Source organism: Micropterus salmoides, unplaced genomic scaffold (assembly GCF_014851395.1).
Source record: "Micropterus salmoides isolate LMB-PRFRI ecotype aquatic unplaced genomic scaffold, ASM1485139v1 Ms_hic_scaffold_10, whole genome shotgun sequence".
In the NCBI taxonomy this organism is placed as follows: domain Eukaryota; kingdom Metazoa; phylum Chordata; class Actinopteri; order Centrarchiformes; family Centrarchidae; genus Micropterus; species Micropterus salmoides.
In genome coordinates this window covers 27,981,481-28,003,518 of record NW_024040041.1, presented here as the reverse complement: position 1 = coordinate 28,003,518, position 22,038 = coordinate 27,981,481, and the positions used below count along the sequence as shown (strand labels likewise).

The window sequence follows — 22,038 nt, the reverse complement described above, 5'->3', positions numbered from 1 at the left end:
TTGCAGCTGTATTTTATCAAACGTTTTATTGAGAGCCGATAGCTAGCTTGACGTGTTAACATCCGCTAACACTGAGTACTTTCACTCAAAATGTCACAGTCGACAGGAGGGAAATTGTCATCATTCACAATTTTAAAAACGGACATTAAAATATTGTATAAAAACCTGTGAATACCTTGTAATCCTCCGCGTTTTGCTCCATTCTTCCGTCACCTCTGTCTCGTCTTCGTTTTTCCAAAATAAACGTTACGTCATACTTCCTGCTTACAAATGGAACACGCCCCCCAAAGTGACATCACGACAGGGAGGAGGGCCAATCAAAACCATGAAAGCCCGTATTATGATAATAAACGACAGACAAATGTATGTCGTTATGTTCGTTTCTGGTAGATTTTGTTTGCTTTATACAGTCTATGTTTACGCCACTTGCATTTATTTAGAAAGTATTGACCGGAAATGGACACACGCTATTTGCTATGATGTTTAACTTGACTTTTGACGTTAGTTTTAATAGTAATTTAGTTAATTATTGTGACCATTAGACAGCAGTAAACACTTGCGATACTTCACAACATGGTATGTAGACCTCTGGTTTCTACTTCTACTCTACTCCACTATATTTTACAACTATTATACTTTTTATTGCACAACATTAAAGCTTTAATTACTTTGCAGATTTAGATAATCAGATTTTAATAATACAAAATATAATCAACTAATGCATTATGGTGTATTATTACAATTTAAGCTACACCACACTAAAATAATATAAACCAGCCGCACTGTTACCAGCTGCAGAATTAAAGTGAGGTACACATTAATGCATCACTAATCCACTAATATATATTTTATAGCAGGTGCTAGTACTTTTACTAAGCAGTCATAACAAAACAATGATTTCTACACTTCCAGATTAATAATAATAATAATAAAACCACAGCAATGCCTGCTTTAGATGATAATGGTATTATGGTACAAAAGTGGACCCATTGCAGTGGTGGACAAATTCAGAGCCTCAACTAATTATTTTCATTATGGAATAATCTGCTGGTTATTTTCTCCATTAATCCAAGTAAAAAAGAAAAGTAGCAAATCTTCACATTTGTGAGGGTGAACCATGAATTGTTTTTACATGAAAAATGTGTTAAACTATCGAAGTTGTTGCCAGTTAATTTCAATGTCAATCTAATAATTATGTCAGCTGTACTAAAATGTTGGGTAGTATAATTTATAATAACATCAGTTTTATTATAAATTAAGCTACCCAACATATGAAGTGTTTTGTGTGTAACTACTAATTGAAGCTTTCAGATAAATGTAGTGAAATATAAAGTACAATATCTTCCTATATAAAAAGAAAATACTCAAATAAAGTAAAAGTACCTCAAATTGGTACAGTACTTGTTTGATGTTTTGCTCATTTTGACCAAATTCAACACATCGGCCACATTTACGTGCTACTAAAATGAAATTCAACTCGTAAGTCCCTGTAATGAAGGAGATGTAAACATGCCAAAGATCTCTATAAACTGTTACAAAACAATCTAACCAACAAAATGTGCTGGATCTCTTTGTCAATCTGAATGTTTTTTCTATTTCTTTTAATGATTATTTTATGATTTACTCTGCTTAATCTGTGTTAATGTATTTTTAATATACCACATTTTATTGTCTCCATGTAAATGTTTTATGTCTCTTATTTAGTCAGTTTATTCTACATTATGGAGGTTTTATAATTGTAATGAATGTTTTCCTTACAGTTTGTAGAGTTTTACAAAAACTTTAAAAATAAAACAATCTTGCATCTTGCAGTAGTTATTGCAGCGATGTTTATTTGAATAACTTAAATGTTTTATTTGATAAAAAAGTGTACATGATTCACATAAATCCTAATAACATTAGTACTAACTAACACGACTCTGAATACTATTTTTCATACTTCCATATTTCTTCCCACTTTATATATCTGACAGCTGCAGTGTTTAGGTTTTGTTTTGTTTTGAAAAACAAAGTGACTTGGGCTGAAGGTGAGGAGGGGTAGGTGGGTTGTGCACGAGACCAAGGCGAGCACGAGCCCCCACCACGAGCTTGGTCACGTATATAACGTGCGTTCGATTGGAAGTCAGTAAACAGGTGACGCCAGAGCTGCGTCAAGTTAGCCAGCGTGCACTAAAATATAACCGGATGAGGGTCACGTCATTATCCTTCAAATTAAAATAATTTTGTCACATGAGAAATTCAGTGCAGATTACGATTCCTTGCGGCTTGATTGTCACATAAACACGGATATCGGTTCTAGGAAGTTAGGAGCTAAATAGGAATTTCTATACACAGATTGTGTTCCGGGTGAATACTCCATAATATTATATAAATAACAGACCTATTGTATATTACGCTATGTTTTGTCAGTGCCACCTGAGAGGAGAACAAATCACATTTGATTGAATGTCATTTCGGACACAAAACAACGCTTAATTTATAATGAATTACCACACATTCCTGTACATCTACGCCCTCGTGCCTGTGCAAGACAAAACACGGCCTTTATTTTGACATTCTTAACCGGAAAAGCCCTTATTAGTCCTTGCTAGCTTGCTGCTGATGTAGAGCCTAGCTAGGGGAGAGAAACCGTTGGAGAAGGCAGAATACATGAGAAAAAAGAAGTAAATTTAGGATTGATAAACACCTGGAAACGTGGCAGAAAGAAACTGAACAGGTAGGTGAACCGCTTCCCTCGTTTAATTGATTTATACCCGCGGGTCTCGGGCATGCTAAAGCCAGAAAAATGGAGGTGATATGTGGGTCCATCATGAGGAGGTTGCACACAACACATAAACAAGATCAACAACAACAGCTGCTGCTGCAGCGACAGCAACAGTAGGACAGTAGAATAGCCCGTAGCATGCAGTTTTTAAAACGAGAAAGAAAGGATTGCAAAGATGGCAGTAAAAGGGGCCAATAGAGAGCAGGGTTATAACAAAGCTACAGGAGCTAACGTTACAGTAGCTACAGTGGTTAGCATAGGTCCAGCAGCACAGGGAGGTGTTCAGGGCTGCGACAATCAGAGGACAGATTAGTTTGAACAGGTTATTTTTATTTGTTTATCTGCACGTACTTAAATGTGCAATCACGTTCAATTCAAAAATCTTTCTCTAGACAGGAAAGAAGCAAACATTTACAGTGAGTGACATGTCTTGCCAGTTTTCAGCTAATAAAGTTTTTGTTATCTTTTTAATAAATGTAATACTTTTTTCCAGGTATCACCAGCAACTTGGCAACAACTCTTCTCTCCCCTGGCTCTCCAGTGTTCAAGGACACCGCCCTTCATATCATATAAAGTCACCCAGTGCCTCTCTACCTGATTATATTTTCCCCATCTTCACCAGTGCAAAAACTAATCGTACACCAGCAGGACGTAAGAAACATTAATAAAGTGATTTTTCTGCATTTTTGAGAAAATTCAGGTACACCCCAGCTACCAAAGTTACCTGTCAATACTGTATTAAGTTCTTCTGCTCCCAAAATCAACCATTAACCAAGCTTTTAATTAGTCTGAACTCTTCATCATTTATCAGCAGTACTCAGTTATCTCATCAGTAAGTCCATCTAAGAAAGCTGTAAACAGTACTTAGCACCATTATGGCCTCCATCACCCAGTCATCTGAGCCCGAGATCCCAGACAACCACAAAGAGAGCTGGCTGGCGCTGCTTTCTGCTGCGGAAACTTACTGCCAAAAGTCTGGCTTTGATCTGGCCATACTTACAGCTTGTAAGAAGTTCCGGTCGTCGGCTGGAGACGGAGATGGGAGGAGGAAACGGGAGAGCAGCAGTGCCTTTCCTAATGAGTGTGATTTCTCCTATAATGTATGGGGTCAAGGGTTTCTGGCAGAGTCTGCTCGCCGCTACATGGACGACATTGGTGTGCTGCACTCCACGACCATGCTAACAGCCCAAAAGCACACACGCCAGTCAGGGCGAGAGGGAGGAACCAAACTGGTGGTGGACCTGACCTCGGACCCCGGACACAAGGGGGTGAGTGGCCTGCATGTGTTGCATAAAGCACTCTGATACTCATTCAAAATGTTCACATCCATTATATGGTACTTTTTGTTGTTGTTCCAGAGCTTTACAGGCGACGGCGTGGTGGGCGGTGTCAGTCCCAATGGCAGACTGTATTCCCAAAGCTACCCGTCAATCTACAGCTCAGGAGCCATGACTGGGCAGGGTGACGGGCAGAACGGTAACGGAGAGAGGGAGCGGGAGAAGAGTGTGCAGGAGGCCGAGCGGGAGAGACAGAGGTCTGGGATTGTGGACTTGGAAGAAGAGTGTGAGGATGAGGAAGAGGAGGAGGAAATGGATGAGAGGAGACCCTATGGGAATGAAAGTGCTGGTGAGGAGTGACTCAGTTAATCTGATCAGTTAATCTCTATCTTTTAAATGCTTCGATTCTGAGGATTTATTGTCACTGGGCTTCAGGTGTCTTCTCCATGGATGAAGACTCTCTGTCTCGTGACTGCGAGCCGTTCTTTGAGTCCGACGGGGAGGAGGAGAGCACTGATGGTAAGAGTTTGGTATGCTGACTGGAAGTAGTCACATGTGCACAGATGTACATTAGTTACAGTTTTCTACCTGTAATAGGCTCTTTGAGTGAGGACGCTCCTCCGCCGTCACGCGGCATGGCTGTGGGTCAGGCTGCGTTCTCGGCCCGTCACGCCCACCCCATGGCTTTGGCCCGCTCGCTGCCGGTATCTGTGCCTGTGTGGGGCTGCAGAGGAAGCAGGGGTGGTCAAGGAGACGGCAACAGTGGAGAACGGGTGAGAACTGCTGGTTTGCACGCAGAGATTAAAATGTCTTTTGGCTTGTATCACACAGCGAGATTAGTGGTTAAGCCAGCTATCTTGATCTTAACTCAAATTTTCTGAAAGCACAGAGCTGGTTTACTTTAAACAGAGGCAGATCAGATTTTGTTTCTTTAGGCTTTTTCCCAAATATTATTTGTGCTATTCCCCGCAGCCCTCGCAGCAGAAACGGACAGCTTTACTTTGAACTGTTTAAGTGTAACGCACTTCATGTTCACGTGTCATTTCACCATAGAAAATAAATTGATTATCCATTGGGATTCATCTTTTTATTGTCTCACCATTGACTTAACATTTAGAAGATGCTCAGCGTGTTTAAAAGGCTAGACTAAGTTGAACATGCTTCATGACACAGGCCCCTGGTACACCAATATGAGCACTGCTCAAGGCTACTGCTTGGTTAGTAGTCATTCAATAATGTGTGCTGTGTAACTAACTTACGTACTGAAATAAGAATGAATCAAAAAACAGGTTACGCGATAGGTGTCAGCTACATAATACATTTTTTCTACATACATATACAAAATATAGAAACATGCAGTAGATTTGGTCTAATAAAAAATGTATTTAAAAACAATTGAAATGTGTCGCCCTCATGATAAGAGTAGCTAAATGTCATTCCATCAAGTATACTCATTAACTTAAGAATATATAACCAGTTTTCATCAGCCAGATGTAAATTTAACAGCAGAGATCCTGACAGTTAGAAGAAATAAATAAAGATACAATGAAAGAATAGATATTTAAACGAGCTGTTGCTTTTAGTGTTTATGTTTTTTGGTGTCAGTTGATCCTGACATATTTCATACTGTCTGAAGGCTGAAACAAAGAAACTATTCATTTCTCAGTATTCTGATACACCAGCTAATGGCCACAGTGGCTCCATCAGTTCATATGACCGTAAAAGTGCGTGTGACATTTGTGTAAGATTGTGCTGGGCAAATATTGTAACAAGTAACATTTGAGAATGTCAAACACCATTTTCTGGGGAATGGAAGAAAAACAATGTACTAGACTTTAGCATAAAAAGAGATTATGTTATGTTGTATTTCTGCCCAGAGTTTCTCCTTTCAACCACCTCATATATAAAGCTGCTTGGATGGAAACCCTGCCAGCTGTCGTGTATTCCCTCCTGTGCCGTGTCAACATACAGTCCCTGTGTGTTTGCCTTTCAGGTGGGCTGCGCTGACCTGGAGCACATCGCTGCCAGTATGAAGGCCCTGCTGGCACCTGGAGCCACTGACGGGACAGAAATGTTTGGGGCCCTGCCTCGGCCCCGTCTCAACACAGGGGATTTCTCCCTCAAGCATTGAGAGAGAGCGAGACGAGTGGAGAGAAAGAGAAAGGAGATAGAGGGAGAGAATCAGCGAGATGAAGAAAAGTCATGACGGGAGGGACCTGGATTGGCTGGCAGATGTGACATACATGTATGTGAAACGGTGTAAACGCTAGTACCTCCCATTTATTGCTCACTAACCAAAATTAACAGCACATGCTTCGAGGAGTAACTGACAAAAAGAAATGTTGTTATGAACACTAATAACATTTTCAACACTATACCCCACCCCCAACTACACATCCTACAACACTACATTAGGACCTCAAGATGTGTGTTGTGACCCAGTGCACTGACCAACAAAGACACTAAAACAGGGTGTATAGTGGTGTAACGACATAGCCAATTGTTAATTGTTCCAAACTTATTGTGCTGATTCAGGTTTTGGGATGTTTCCTTTCATAAAATTACCTGTGAAGTGAGGAGAACTCGGGGAACAGCCATCTCTACCCAGTTGACCGTTGGCTCCAGTGCTGCCATGCTAATGCTCTAGCAGACTGCATTAGCGTTACAGTGCTATGTTACCGTAAAAGATATATGACGAAGTGCAGCAGTTCAGACACTCTCTTCTGAAACATGATATGAAATTAGCTTAAAGGAGTAGTTTCACATTTCTTTGCGAGAGTTACATGAGAAAAACGCCAACATCTCTTGTGTCTCTTTGTAAAGTTTGGAGCTACAGCTGGGAGACGGTTAGCTTAGCTTAGCATAAAGACTGGAAGCAAAGAAGAAAAGGAAAACTTTCTGCAGTTTAAAGAATACGCCTACCAACATGGCCCTGCTGTCAGTCTTAGCATGAAGCACAAGAGCCAGTGATCCCCCCCAGACAACAATCAGAGAAATGGTTGACTTACCACAAAGCTTTTCAAAATGTGAGCAGAGGACACCAGCACCTCCTCATTACATGCCTATTTGTACTTTTACTTTTGCCAATGAATGACTGATGATGATTGTAAATCAATACTTACGGGATGGTGAGTTGTTTTGTGGGTTTTTTTTTTTTTTTTTGAGCGAGAGAGACAGAGAGAGAAAGATTTAAAAAAACACAAATAAATGTGTAATGTTCTGTTAAGTACTTCTACGTTTCAAATAAAGGAGCAACACCAAGAAAAACAGATTCTTTTTATGTGTGTGTGGATGCAATATTATGAACGGCCTCAAGAGGGCCTTAGCACTCCACTATACAAGTGAAGAAAATTAATATCTGATTTCTTCTCAACCCTGAAATGCAGTATCGCACACAAATAATGCTGTCTCATGTCAGTGTTATTAAACAATAGTTAATTTTATTGACTACATTTAGCACTTAAAAAGGTTCAAGAGTTAAGCAAACACCCTACAAAGTTCCTGCATGTTACAAAAACATACAAGACCTTGCCTAAAACTCAATGTTAAATAAAATACATAAATAGATACACAATAGTAAATAAAATAATTTGGCATCTGTGGATATGACATCAAATCAAGAGGCTTTCTTCATGCACCAGAGAAAGCAAACACAATCTACAAAGATGTCACAACGTGCTTTACAACTACAACACTTGTTCCCTAAACATCACAAGCTTTCCATATGCCTCCTGACGCCGTCTTAAATTTTTATTATTTGACTCCCCCGCGTGCTAAACCCTCAGCTGTGTCACTGATCCTTTTTCCGAATAAGGCAGAACGAATTTGTGCCAACCCAGAACCCGGGGAAAACCTGCTCCTGGATGCTGACTTTGAACTTGTGAATCAGCCGCACCTCCTTCTCGCCCTCTCCCTCCACCAAGAGGAACTTGATGATGCCGGCGGGCTGGTCAACGTAGATGCCAATGGTGGAGCTATGGGGGAGCTCGATGTCCGTGTTCTCGCTGTTGGTCCAGACTTGGTAGCAGGAACCAGACCAGCCGGCGCCCCAGGAGCTGGCGTTCTCTCCGATGCCGCATGGTCCATCCTGGCCCTTCCGGGGTGCACTCTCACAGACCACCCCTATGACTACCCAGCCATCGTAGTCCACCTCCCAGTACCCTCGATAGCCCAGAAGACTCTCTTTACACAGCACCTTAAGAAGGGAGGAGGGTCAAAGCAGCAAATGAGTTAAGCTACAGTTCAAAGTTACAAAAAACGAGTCTCTTGTCGATTTATAGATTATTTGATCGACTTAAAGTTCAAGCAAAAATGCCAAATTTGATAAATTTTGAGTGTTTTTTATTTTTATTATTATCTATTGGTTTTGTTCTGATTGTTCTTTCTTTCTTTCTTCTTTTTCTCCGTTAAAAGTGTTTGGGCAGCAAAAACTGCTGGACGAAAACTCACCAAAATTGGCATGTGGGTTGCAAATTTCACCCACTACTCAGGCTAAAAAAAATGGCACTCATAGACCTCATGGTGGCGCTATAAAAATCAACTTTACATTTTTGCAATTATTTGTTAAACGGCTTCGTTTAAAGTCAAACTTCTTTCATTATTTCAATCTCTGGATTCATCTGCATCTTTGCTCCTATGGTCTTCTGCTCTAAATTGTCAAATTATATGACTTTTTATCACTTTTCTCTAAAACCTATTTTGGCAAACTAGTCCCAGATGGTTTCGCCAATCGATCTGAAACTTTGGCAAGATCATCTACAGACGTCGCTGATCAAAAGTTATCAAAATAATTTTGATACGTCAATCTGTTTTTTCTCATAAATTTTTACTTTTGTGTATTTACGTACAATTTTACATAAATGCCCGTATTGTAACCAAACTTGATGCGTCTGTTCAGATACTTGCACTGAGCTTTGCTGAGCAGTCATGGGATATTCTTCCACTAGGGGGCGCTACATTTGCAAAAAGTTTATACCTCTTAATTTGCTGCATGGATTCATACAAAATTCGGTTTGTACGATCTTGGGCCGCTACTCAGTTAATGCATAAAATTTAGCAATGATTGCTCAAAGTGGGCATGGCTTTTTAAAAGAAATGTAAATTTCTAGACATTTCTCATTCCTAACTTCAAAAAATCAGCCATACGTCCTAGAGAGCTTAAATTTTGCCGTTTGCCTCACTGCAACCAACGATCAATTCAGAAGTCAGTCACTCTGTTTTTCAGAATATGCTAAATCAATTAACATCTATATCTCCACAAGTCTTTCTTCAAACGCTACCAAAATCAACACAGGCTTAATCTAGATGGCCAATATCAAGTATTTCAAAGGGTTTTTAGATTGTTAACAATCAGGTTCAGATCATAGTGAGTCTAAGGTCTTTATTTTACTTGGATCCCTCGCAGTTTCTTCTTTTTTTCTCTGCTAAAAATAGTTTGTGCAGCTCAAACTTTAAATCTTGGAAACAAAATATAAGGTACATATAATGACACTCTCTGATCTCAAGGTGATGCTGTCGTCTTCTCCTCTGAAAATGTCAAATGTGGCGTTTCTTTACAACTTGCTTGGAACCCGATCGTTGCTGCTTGCGGCTATATTTCCTTGTTACATTTGTTAGTAAACTGAATATATTTGGCTTTTAGACCATTCATCAGATAAAACAAGACTGTACTGCAATGTGATGTGAAAATGTATTCTCAAATAACTGCAGGAAACAAGTATTTATGAATAGAGACCAGTGGTGGAAAGTAACATAATACACCTATTTAAGTGCTGTAATTAAGTACAATTGATGATGCATTACTTGAGTATTTCCATTTAAGGCTACTTAATACCTAAAATGTAAATTGATATTTAGTTTTAAATAAAGAACACATGATTGGTAAAAGATAAAGCCATAGGTTCCCAAACTTTTTGACTTTTGACCCCTTATAAAAAACAGCCATTGAGGACATTTCCTCGATAATTATTCAATATATAATAAAATTCAAACAGGTAACATTTTACAATAGTTTACAAAAAAATTAAGGGATAATTTCAGTATTTTTTAAACCTGGGCCCTATTTTCATGTATTTTGGTGTTGAAATGACTTGTAGGTACAAATGTTTTAGAATGTGCAGTAGATGGCTTCAGCTGGCAGCCACAGCTGCTGCAGTGGTTGCAATGTATTCCCTCGGGGCAATTTCCCCCGTTAAAATGAATGCGTATTTTTGCCACCGGCAGGCTCAGACATGGATGTAAAGGTACTTCTTCCACCACTGAAGGAGATTGAGCTAGCAGTTAATCATGCCTGAATAGCTGCCAGTGTGGTGTAATACATACAATTATAAATTACAGCAAAGAGAGACCATTGTCTTTAGCTGAATCTAAATGTAAATGAAAAGAATTCTCACTAAAATCTTTTAGTAAGATGAGATGATACCAAATGATTCACAAGTGTTGGCTTGGTTGTCATTGGACAGTGTGACCAAAAATAAACCAGTACAATAAAGGTAACTTTATTTCATTGATTAAGACCAATGACAACAACACTAGGTGTGATAACTGTGAACTCTATTTCCCATGACCACAGCAAGGCCTACCTGTGGTGAGTGTTCATATCTCTCAGGCCTGTTGGGGTATGGGCACACTGCATCTGACGTACGGGCCACCTTGGACCCGCCCTCTGAAATCCACAACAGTTTCTGTGCAGTCTTATCATCCAGAGAGAGGGGGATCCAATCTGAGAGAACGGAGACGGAAAAATACAAGCCGAAAGTGGCTGACGGGAAGGTGACGAGGCAGAAGCAGTTTACATAAGGATGGGAAGAAGAGGCAGACAAATATCTATAGATCTGAAAAGGCAGCGATAGGATGGAAATAGTGAAGTAAAAAGGAATAAAGAAAATATTCAGTTTCAGTTTACATGACAATTTAAGGCTAGTCTGAATAAGTCCCACTGGTTAGCGGGAAGCTGTGAAAGCTGTAATTAGTCAATCTGAATTTATATTTGATCATTTTAAGTTGAATATCTTGTTTTTAAGTGAAGACAGATTAATTGGTGGTGTTGGTGACTTTTGCTCAGTCAGGATATAATGTGACAGACAGCTGAATCTTTAATTGAAATATAAGCTTTATTAGTCAAAGGCACAAATATCTGCACTTACAAATGAGAAATACAACACAGTCTTCATGTCAACTCAAACGGTCGTTGACTTGCTGATTTGCACTTACTGTGCTAACAATCATGCAGGCTATTTTATTCTGCCTTGTTTCATTTATTATAAAAAGAAAAGCATTTAAACACTATTCAGCTGAACATCTTTTGTCCAAAACACATTTCTGAACACTAGTGTGACATCTAATTATTAGAGTCATTTACTAGGTTAACTTTATGGGTTGATGAATAGATATATTGAACATTATATGTATTTACATTTAACTAGAACAAAAGTGATATACCAGTACATTTTTTTAGTAAAAAGTTAATTAAATGTGTAAATAAATTATTTAATCTCATTATTCTCTCTTAAAGTGATGAATTATGTTTAGATTTGTATTTAAAGTGATATTACATCTTAGTGTGGCCTTAAACCTAACTTCAAATGTTTACTTTCTAAATAGTTTTACTGTATTTTATTTCATTATCACTTAATTAATGTATGACGTTTATCTAGGGACAATAAAGACTCCATACTTTAGTGCACTAGTTTCCATTAATAGCTTGAATTAATATTGTGTGGCATTATTTGGTCAATGGATGGAGTCAAAGCTGGTTTATTCTTCTATTACATAGGACATTTATATATATTTCCTAAACAATTAAACAACACCTTACAAAGTCTTACATTTCATGAAGTCAGCCCTGGTGGTTGGTTCAGGAATATTTGGTTCATATTGTGGCAGCTTTTCTGTGGTGACAGACAGGAGCGATAACAAGAGAATTAGAAGGAAATGCATTAAAGTTGATCAAATCATCATAATCAAATTTACATGACACTGCCTATTTAATTGAATGAATGGTTCTCATTATCCTATGGTGATTTACAAAGACTTCCTAATAGCAATACACCATGTTGATCTTTACCTTCAGCAGCACTGCTGTTTTTTCTTCCTGGAATAGAAAATGACAGAGGGTCAACTCACTGGATCGATCTACCACAGTTTGTGGCTTATATATATATAAAAAAATTGAAATGCCCAACACTATTCAGGGTGCCACCTGCAAGTAAACCCCGGCCAGCTACTCTAAACCTTCTCTTCTTACCCTGTAGCCTCTCCCTTCATCATTGCTTCTGTCAGGCTGGCTTTTATCTTCAGTATATCATCCACTGCTTTTCAACATACAGTAGATCACAGAGGACTATGTGTGCTATGTCGGCTCAGCACTGATTTGTGAAGTTTCCTCATGCCAGCCAAAGTTTAGGTTTCCACACAAGGAATCCGGAGGACAGAGCTTGAATTTGTTAAGGACAGCGGGGCCACTGACAGCCGGAGTCTCATTCTAAGAATAAACTTTCTGTATGATGCTGTTACTTAACACCGCCGGGGGCATGTTTGTCATGTTGTGGGCTGGTGCATAATCTCTGTTCGTTTGTTCCTCCTCCAGTTTGTTAGTCACTGTGTCTTCTGACATTCAGAGAAAAATGTGATCCAGTCTGGTCACCCGGCACCCCTCTGCGCAAGCCGTCCACACTCGGGTTACTGTTTCTCAGATTGACAGAAACTAACTCATCATTCTTACTCAGCTATCAGACTGTTACATCATCACATTAGCTTGATTTGTGTGTCCTTTGCTATTGCCAAAATTAGACAGAACAGCTTCAATTCTCCTGATTCCATATAAGGGTGCTCCTAACTGTGATTTTCATATAGCTGATGGCTGTGTATTAAACATTAGTGGGCCTGAAAACACGCTATCTAGACATATTTGTGTGTACTTAACCTCAACCACCAGTTTTCCCCAAATTTGAAAAATAGTTTGAGAATATCACACAAATATTCTGTATCAGCTTATTCCAACGTTCACTGAAGATATATGTTAATTAAATTGAGTGCTTATTTAACCCTAAGATCATATCAGCATATGGATATATCTACATTATGTTGATATTACACATGTTGTATTAAATTTGTCTGTTTTGTTTTGTGTGTTGTGTGTATATTGTTTGATGACAAACTAAATCCAAAATGAACAGAGAAGATCTTTAGGGTTCTGGTGAAATATGTGAAGCATAGCCTTTATGTGGTTGTTAACTTATTAACATGAATCTAAATGCACTGAATAACCCCAGTGAATGCCTCTTTTGAATGTGACGTGTCTGTGATCACAGCAGTGCTGGTGCCCATTTGAAGAGGAGAGTCAGCTCTTTCAAATGGATGGTCGTTCCCTGCACATGTCTGAGTCTGAGGAAACATAACCTCTGAAGCCTGCATGACCCTCAGCTGGGGAGAACGCCAGCAGTGGAACAACCAGGAGGACAAATGGTAAAACATCTGCAAACATCAGATGTGATTGAGGGGGTGTATTTGCTTTCCCTGAATCGTGCTGGCCTGCGGATCTTTTTAGTGTGGCTAATGCGATGAGAAGGGTTGTAGGGTTTCCAGAAGATGAGAAGGCCAACTTTAAAACTGTTGGCTTTTAAGGCATAGATCCACGGCTCCTCCTTTAAAGTCTAAAATACAGTGTGCTGTAATTAAAAATCTGAATATATACAGTATTACTGTTATGCAGGAGACCATTATGTCGAATACAATTACCTGACTGAAGCCACTAAGACCAGAACATTTGATAATTTGCTGGGCATGCAGAAATATTAATTGGACCTTACTGAGGCTTAGGGTCCAATTACAGACCAGATTTCAGTTTGGACGTTGTCCACTTGTCCTTACTGACTCCAGCAGCAAGCCTGCTGCCGTGCCACGCATGACTTCAAAAGAAAGTCTGCATACATTGTTCATCCATGTACATAATACTGAACAACAGCTGGACAGAGCTGCACATGAGGACAGGAGGAGAGATTTGGCAGGACAGAGAGTGATAGAGTGAAGGTCACGTAGTTGTCATTGGAAATTGGTGAAGCAGAAAGACTCTGGTGACAGATCACTTCGTTTGTCTTTCTTCCCCTCATCGCGTCCATAAAGGAACACAGCCAGTGAGACAGGGACACGATGAAAGAAAAGCCTTGTGGAATAGCACTGGGTTCATCAAGGCTTTAAGAGGAATTACTGAGCATAGGTTAGAAGACAGACATTCGGAGAAATGCTACACTGTAAATAAAGTAAAATCTATAAAATGTTTCTGGGTTCTGTCTGAATGAAGCGAACACCTCGGTTAACCTTGGAATGAGATATCAGGCTGGCAGTTAGTGAGGTGGGTGATTGGAGATACGCCAGCTCCCCTACTGCGCTGTGGAGGTTAAACCCATGCGGATGCCTATCCACGCTCAGCGGGATCAACAGGAAAGCCCCGCAGAGATAAACAGATACTCAGAAAGATTGATGACTTGACATCACAGCAATAGAGACATTGAGGAGACAGGGTGGGATGCAAGAGTGAGGTGTGAGGTATAAAAATATTTAAGGGCAGAGGGATCATAATCCATATGCCTTGTAAAATCAAGTCAGGAATAATGGACGGATATCTGGATGAAGTAGTTGGAGTTTGAGCAAAAACTGTCAACTGAACTGGATTTGTGAATAACTTCAAAAGGAGGAAAGACCTTCAGTGAGGTAGATTTTGGTGAGCATCTATGCCAGCGTCAAGATACAAACATGAGTTTCGTCCTCTGAGCACATGTTTAAAGGAGAGGACAGCTCAGCAGGACCCTGCCAACAGGTCAATGTTGGATCTCTCAATATTTCATGAGTGCTGTTTGTTCTGGACGGTCGCATGGTGGACTCTTTCCCCCGCTCAGATTCCCCTCTCAGTGGGATATAGCTACATTATCTGTGCAGATCGGGTTCAAAACATCCCACTGAGACAGCAAGATCAGAAGATGAAGTGAGATAAGGAGGAGGGTGAGATGAGCAGAGAGATGAGGTGGCGTGGGCCCAGGCTCATCCCTCTGGTTCCTGTCAAGTTTTCCTGGCTAGAAGTCCTGCAAATGATGAGTACACGTGAGGAAGGAAATAAAATACATGGAGGGGCAGATGGGTGAAGGAAGAATGATTCTGGGAATAGGAAAGATTCAAAGGAAAAGCCTCGTACAAAAAGAAAAGGGACAGATCTATAAAATGTGAATTCCCCTGTGGGCTCCTGCACAGAATTACTTTATTCAATCGTGTTTAGTGTATTTCATGCAACCAACATTAGCTAATCACATTAGTTTATTAGACTATCTTTCTGTTATGGCGACAAAGTAAACATTTGATAGTAGTAATTCCTTATGGAGAAGTTAAAGTGCACAGGCCGGGGTGCCGTATGTTACATAATGGCAGAATCAGACAGCCGTTTATAAAACCGAGATGGGCTTTTACATTTTGGGACTTGAATTACTGTGCAGCATTTCACACTTCATTACTGTGGCTGCCAGAGGAGGGATTAGTGACATTTGTTCTGGGAGTTGGGAAGGGGGGGTATATGGGTGTGTGAGTTATGGAAGCAATGGAATGGGAAACACTGAGCAAGGATAAGAAATATCCAAAAGAAGCACGACAATAGATCTTCATATGAAGCAACTACCTATAGTAGGGACAGAAAGAGGATGAAGCAATGCGAGCAACCTGAGACAGGTGCGTCACATTGGAGGGAGAGGAACCAAAAAGACAGACAGAAATATGAGCTCTGAAATTGCAGACGAGGCTTTGACATTGAAGGGAATTCAGTAAGCGACGGCACAAGTGGAGAAGAAACCGTAACCGCCAGGGGAGAGGCTCTTTCATATACTTTGTTGACATGATTAATGGGCTGGAGAAAACTGGCAGAATCCAATGAGAGGATCATTGGATGTTTGGCTCAAAACTGACTCAGCGTGAGGTAACTTAACAACATAAAATAAACACATGATAAATTGGTAATAAAACACTGTGACAAGCAATTAATAAAGTTAACCTACTCAAGCGGTGACACACTTTGAATAAAATATAAATGGCTGAAATAATACAGCATGATATATCTCTGCGCTCTTTATTGCATGCTTATTGATGTGATCTTAATATAAAATTTGGACACTTAACCAAAGAATGAAAATAAAGAAGAAAAAGGTGACTTAAATCAGAAACTGAACCATGAGCTTAAAGCCCACGTGGAATCTAGAGCAGAAAATGTCACTAATTTCACCTAATTGCCAAATCACAGAATTACAGAAAACATTTTTAAATTTAAATTTATTTAATATTTACATTTAAATTATAACAAGGTATAACATGTTTTACCTTAGAAATGTAAGTACAACCTACCTGTACTTTCTGTGATGTAGTAACAAACTCTAATTGTAAAATAGTTGAAATGATAAATGAGGTGATGCTCTCATGACACATGGCATGTCCCCACAGAAATCCAGGTGAGGATGGTTTCTTACCTGCTTTCTTGGGCACAGGCATGATTCCCTTGGTGCTCACGGTGCTGTTTGGCATCAAACGTGGAGCTCTTGTGATAGTGCCTGTCCATCTCCAGAGGGGTGCTCTTATTGACTTCCAAATGAGTGGGGAGGGTGGAAACGCCGCGGGGAGGAGGGATTGTGCATACGTTTTGGCTGGACGTAACGGTTACCCAAAGGGTTGGTCCTGTCACATGAAACTTGTGATCCTTTCTGGGGATCAGATAGATGGAGACAAGCAAATACCCAGTATATCCCAAGTAAGCTCATTTGCATACACATGGATGGAGCATGTGCATGAGGTACCCCAGATATGAAGTGACATCAACACATTTGAGTTTTTATGACAAATGGAAACATGACCAGATTTCTGGAATATTTCTAGAGATTTTGGTGCCTGAATTGACAGGGCGGGTACACGTACATGACAAACTCCGAACCAAGAATGAAAGGCCACTGATTTTAAAACTGCACGTTTAACTGACTCTGACACAAGCTATAGGTGGGTGGGTGGTAGTGTTGGGGGGATGTCAGTATTTAAGATGGCTGCCAGCTACTCACTGGAGACCTGTCGTCAATACCAGATCCCATCAATCAGCAGCTGCTGTAAGTGCACTCTGGCAAAGAACTTGGGGCAAAGTGTACTGAACTGCTGATGTGGTCAGAGCTTGAAAATAACAACTTGTTACCAGTGTGTGAGCACAAATGTTGCTGAGATTGCTTTTCAGTCGTCTCAAGTAACTACTTTTAATTGAGCATAGATTTGTTTATAACAAGCACTTTAAAGTCTGTCATTATTCCATCTCGCATATATATATATATATTTACACTTACAAAAAAATCTTAATCTTGTTGGAAAGTAATTAAAAGTTTCAGTAGCTGAACAGATTTTTTATACACCATGATGCACAAAATAAAGACGTATATCCTTTCAGGACTTTGACTTCAGTGTATCAATTCAGTATTTTTACCACTTGCCCTCCTTGTCTGTCAGTCTCAGTAACTTGGATCCAGCAGTGGAAGAAGTACTCACATCTTTTATGTAAGTAAAAGCAGCAATACCACAACATAAAACACACAGTTATGAGTTACAAGACCTGCATTCAAAGTATTGTCAACAAAATGAACTAAATGTACAGCAACAAATGTACTCAAAAGTAAAAGTACTCCAAAAGTCTTGTATCATATATAATCATACTTGTAATTATATAATTAAATATATACATTATATTATTGGATTACTCTACAAGTACATATATGTTACTGTAAGCAGCATTTTAATTTTGTAGATGGTTGAAATAGCACTAATTGTAACTACTTTATAATATTGTTTGGTAGTTAAAAACTGAGCACTGCATCATAATTTATATGCTGATCATGTATATATATAAAATCTTAATCTGCAAAGTAATTAGTAACTATAGCTATCAGATAAATGTAAAGGAGCAAAACATTATTTTTCATTAAAATGAAGTGGAGAAAAAATAGAGTAGAATAACATAGAAATACACAAAGTATGAACACATCAACATTAATTAAGTATAGTACTTGAGCAAATGTACTACATTCCACCACTGAATGGATCAGCTCTCATCTGCAAGTTGATGTCATCACAAATCAAAAGGCAGGCAAAAATGATTCTTTCTCATTCTTTTGTTATCAGCAGCCACAGACAGTAATAACTGTTCTCCAAATGAAAAACTTCACACAATGTTTAAATCATAGAAATGCTGAAATTAAGTGGTATTCTCCTTCAGGCATGTAAGTCTTGTGTTAGTCTCTACATACTGTCTTTGTTGAACCTCTGTGTCTGGAATGTTTCCTCAACTGGCACTTCTTAATTGATACAACTTAATAGGGAATAACTCCCTGTCACAAGAAAGTGTCTCACTACTATTAGAAGAAGAATTTTAATGAAGTGTAACTACCCGCTTAGCACCGGCTGCTGTAATACCTCCGTATGAGGCATGAAAACACATTTCAACACCTGCTGCTCACTGCTGTCAGTGAGTGGGCTTAAATGGTATTGTACCATAACCTTTGGGTGTGTTTAGGGGCACGATGCACAACATTGTACAGTCACTATTCCAGGGTACATTACCACCCAGCTTAGCTGTGAAATGTCCTATCATGTTACTTAATGTTAACATGATGGGGCTATGGTGAAATGTATAGCATGTTTGGGCAGTGGGGGATACAATAAGTGTAAGGCTGTAATCTGTGAAGGCCTGCTGGGATGCTTTTGAGGGACTGTCAAGACTTCCCCTTGTAGTTTCCTTGGCTCTCCTCTGACTGACAAGGCAGGTGCTTCCTCCTTCTCACTTGCCTCTCACTTGTTTTTGCCCATGTTTCTGGTTCTCTGTATGAAAAATGTGGTCTGAAGTCTCTTAAACAACCATTACTTAATGGGAATCTGAATTGGTGGAAGAAGAATTCCGATCCTTTACTTCAGTAAAAGTACAAGTACAAGATAGTAAAACGTAAAAATATTTATATGTGTTAAAATGCACAGACAATACTTCTTAAGTAAAATTACAAATGCATTATCAGCTAAATGTACTCAAATATGATATGGATCAGTGATAGAGCAGCATTTTATGGTTGTAGCTGGTCAAGGTGGAGATAGTTTTAACTACTTTATTTATAGTTTGGTAGTTTAGTCCAGTGGTTCCCAACCTAAGGGTTAGGCCCCTCCAAAGGGTTAGAAGATAAATCTGAGGGGTCGTGAGATGGCTACTGGGAGATGGAAGAAGAAAAAACAATGTTATGCCACAAAAATGTCTTTTTCATTTCTAAACAGTTTCTTTTATTTAAATGAGACGTTTAGAGGGGAAATGTCTCTTTGGTGCTGCTTAATACTCATCTGAATTGTGACAAGCAGACACTGCTTTCTTGCAAGGGGTCACTAACCAAAAAGGCTGCTTTAACAAATCGTTGTTTTTTATGCGCTTAGTTTTATGTCATGTCTTATCTTTAATAACTCAAGCATGGTTAAAGCGTCCAGATTTACAGCGTGACAACTACAGGCCAAAGTCAACAGGCCCCCCACAGCTTTAGTGCAACATAAACCTTGTAACTGCACCTAAATCACGAGATGAAATAAGAGGGGGTATGTTGTGCCTAACACATGGTGTCATGCTGACATTGGTGGTCTCCAAGCGACTGAGAGCCATGAGATTTATGAGTAACTGCTATGCAGGCGGCAGCCTGTTTCATGCCTCCCCTCTTCTCCTCACCCTGCCCACCTCCAATTTCTGCCATAATGTTTTCTTCTTCAATATTTCTCGGAATTACATTAGTTACCTATTATCCTCTCTCGATATTATCAAAACCATATGAGCACTTCTTGCATATCTTGCCAATCAACTGTAATGTTTGGAAGCGTATATAGCACAATATCAATAGTTATTTTTTAAAATAATTCACATAAAATTTTAAAAAATTGTATCAGCAGGTTGGACTCCCTTTGGATTCCTTTATGGCACAATAAGAAGAGTGCTCTAAAAGGTTATTGGTGAACCTTCCAATGGCATGTGCCAATAATAATGCTGCTGTTATGAACAACGTAGAAAGTTATTTTAACCATGATCAAATTTAATTACAGTGACTAAACTAAGTTTGCCCAATGACTTAAAGCTCCATTGAATAATATGTGTGTAATATGTGTGAATCCACCGAGAATCAGCATCCATCTCTGCAGGCTGATGAAGAAAGTGGAACCTTTAGAGACTAAAGAGGCAGATAACTTTCTCAAGAGTTGGTGGATACTAAAACCGAGTTTATAGGAGACTGAGCAGTGGATTTGAGGTGGGGATATGCTCAAAAATATGATGGGTTGTATGACTTGAAGGCGGGGGGAAAGGCGGGGTTGTCACCAAGACGTGATAATTATTTAAATATGGGGATTACATCGCACACATCGTGACAATCTTTCCTGGAAGGCATTAATAGTGTTGGATTTGGTTGTTCAAATTGACAGAAATAGATTTGTCAAGAATGAAAAAGAGAGCTAGAGAGAAACGTTCCAACCCTGCCAACCTCCACACAGCTGGCCGATCATTGCATGAAGATGATGTGAAATTTACAGAAATTGTCAGATGGAGTCCCCCAGTTCTGATGTCAGAAAGGTGAAGGGAGGGGTTTCGGACATTGGTGACCATCCCAGAAGACAGTAACTTCGGCAGGAGCATACCAGAACATTTACAGAACGTTCATCAGGCGGCCAAATAAACTCCAATCAATGTGTAAATGACTCCAAGTCTTGGTTCTGGCAAAAATGTACAGAAATAAAGTCAATAAACAAACTTTTGTCAGAACAGACATGTCAAAAAGATTTATCATGATTTTGACGGCTGACGTGAATGCTCCAGTGGACTGTGCATGGACATTGTTTTCCAACCCCTACATGCAGGGGTTGTTTTCCAACTCCGTATGGAGAAACCAACCCCTACATGGAGACGCTACAGCGTTGGTTGTGCTATGCATCTTCCTAAATGATATACAACATCTTAAAAAAGCTGACAAACAGCATTCTTAATCATTAAAATGTACAACAACCTGGTTTATTCAACTTTTAGTTTAGTCTTTACCTCTACCTATCTTTCCACTTTTACAAATTGTACTGTAACATGATCGTTATCATCAGTTGTTCTTAAACTATAAAGTTTCATTAGGTTCATTTTACTTGAATACAACTTTTATATTCATAGGTGGATGTTCATTTTAGCCTAAACACATTTTCCTATCCATTATACACATGTAGAAAGCAACACATGTTCATGTGTGGCCTCAGTGTAACTGCAAACACATATGATTCCTGGTGTTCAAGATCTCAACGATCTTCTTCAGTACATACTTTACAGTCCGTGCTGATAGGTCTACCATGATTCATTAGTGTTGCTGTAAGTATGCTGAAAGTAAAATCCCACACATAGACGAGACTGTGTTTTTAAGTGTAAGTATGGATATGACTTTTGTCGGCTCACTTCATTCAATCTCTCCTGTTTCTTTCAGCTATGGTCATCACCTTATTTCTCATGTTGTACAGGAAAATATGCAAGAGAAGGCGACTGACGAACAGTCACAGAGCAAGTGTTTGATTCTGAGAAAGGCCTGGCTGGTGATTGAACAGGGGCAGAGGGCACTCAAGTGTTGAAGCCTAATGCTGAGCCTCCTAAAATAAGAGGATTGTCCTCACAGTTGTACACTGGGACTAAAAACAGCCGGACTGACTGACAAGGAAGAGGATAGGCAATGTTGACACAGGGATTTGGGGACTTTCTATTTCTAAAGCCGTGTTGTTTTGAATCTGTGATCTTCCTCCCTGACTCATGATTATAAATACACAGATAGGTGGCAGGGTGATGGACCAAAGGCACAGATGTTGACATTAGCTCCCCAAACATGGCTGTAGTCAGGATCCACGGCAGACTGGCAGTCACCTTTTAGTTTGGATAGGACTGTCTTTCTGTTGAGCTGT

The 22,038-nt window shown here is 39.5% G+C and overlaps 2 protein-coding genes across 2 annotated transcripts; one reads left to right on the top strand and one right to left on the bottom strand.

The window, feature by feature from the left end:
• Window positions 1–2,576: 2,576 nt before the first annotated feature.
• On the top strand, window positions 2,577–7,302 carry akt1s1 (AKT1 substrate 1 (proline-rich)). The gene is made up of 6 exons (XM_038706502.1): window positions 2,577–2,716; window positions 3,258–4,032; window positions 4,123–4,390; window positions 4,477–4,560; window positions 4,639–4,814; window positions 6,035–7,302. The coding sequence occupies exons 2-6, from the start codon at window positions 3,640–3,642 to the stop codon at window positions 6,170–6,172; spliced, it is 1,059 nt and encodes a 352-aa protein (XP_038562430.1). The 5' UTR covers window positions 2,577–2,716; window positions 3,258–3,639; the 3' UTR covers window positions 6,173–7,302.
• Window positions 7,187–16,633, bottom strand: zgc:195001 (uncharacterized protein LOC567531 homolog). The gene is made up of 5 exons (XM_038706513.1): window positions 16,542–16,633; window positions 12,107–12,133; window positions 11,868–11,930; window positions 10,623–10,762; window positions 7,187–8,236 (listed from the first exon to the last, which is right to left on the bottom strand). The coding sequence occupies exons 1-5, from the start codon at window positions 16,594–16,596 to the stop codon at window positions 7,832–7,834; spliced, it is 690 nt and encodes a 229-aa protein (XP_038562441.1). The 5' UTR covers window positions 16,597–16,633; the 3' UTR covers window positions 7,187–7,831.
• Between the last annotated feature and the right edge of the window lie 5,405 nt (window positions 16,634–22,038).

Excerpts from the sequence above, each read along its gene's own strand:
- zgc:195001 (XM_038706513.1), bottom strand. The coding sequence starts at position 16,596 with ATGCCAAACAGCACCGTGAGCACCAAGGGAATCATGCCTGTGCCCAAG. Across the intron at positions 10,763-11,867 it reads CAGGGCTGACTTCATGAAAT|ATTGGATCCCCCTCTCTCTG; the intron begins GTAAGACTTTGT and ends CCGTTCTCTCAG. Across the intron at positions 8,237-10,622 it reads GATATGAACACTCACCACAG|GTGCTGTGTAAAGAGAGTCT; the intron begins GTAGGCCTTGCT and ends TCCCTTCTTAAG.
- akt1s1 (XM_038706502.1), top strand. The coding sequence starts at position 3,640 with ATGGCCTCCATCACCCAGTCATCTGAGCCCGAGATCCCAGACAACCAC. Across the intron at positions 4,033-4,122 it reads CGGACCCCGGACACAAGGGG|AGCTTTACAGGCGACGGCGT; the intron begins GTGAGTGGCCTG and ends TTGTTGTTCCAG. Across the intron at positions 4,391-4,476 it reads CTATGGGAATGAAAGTGCTG|GTGTCTTCTCCATGGATGAA; the intron begins GTGAGGAGTGAC and ends ACTGGGCTTCAG.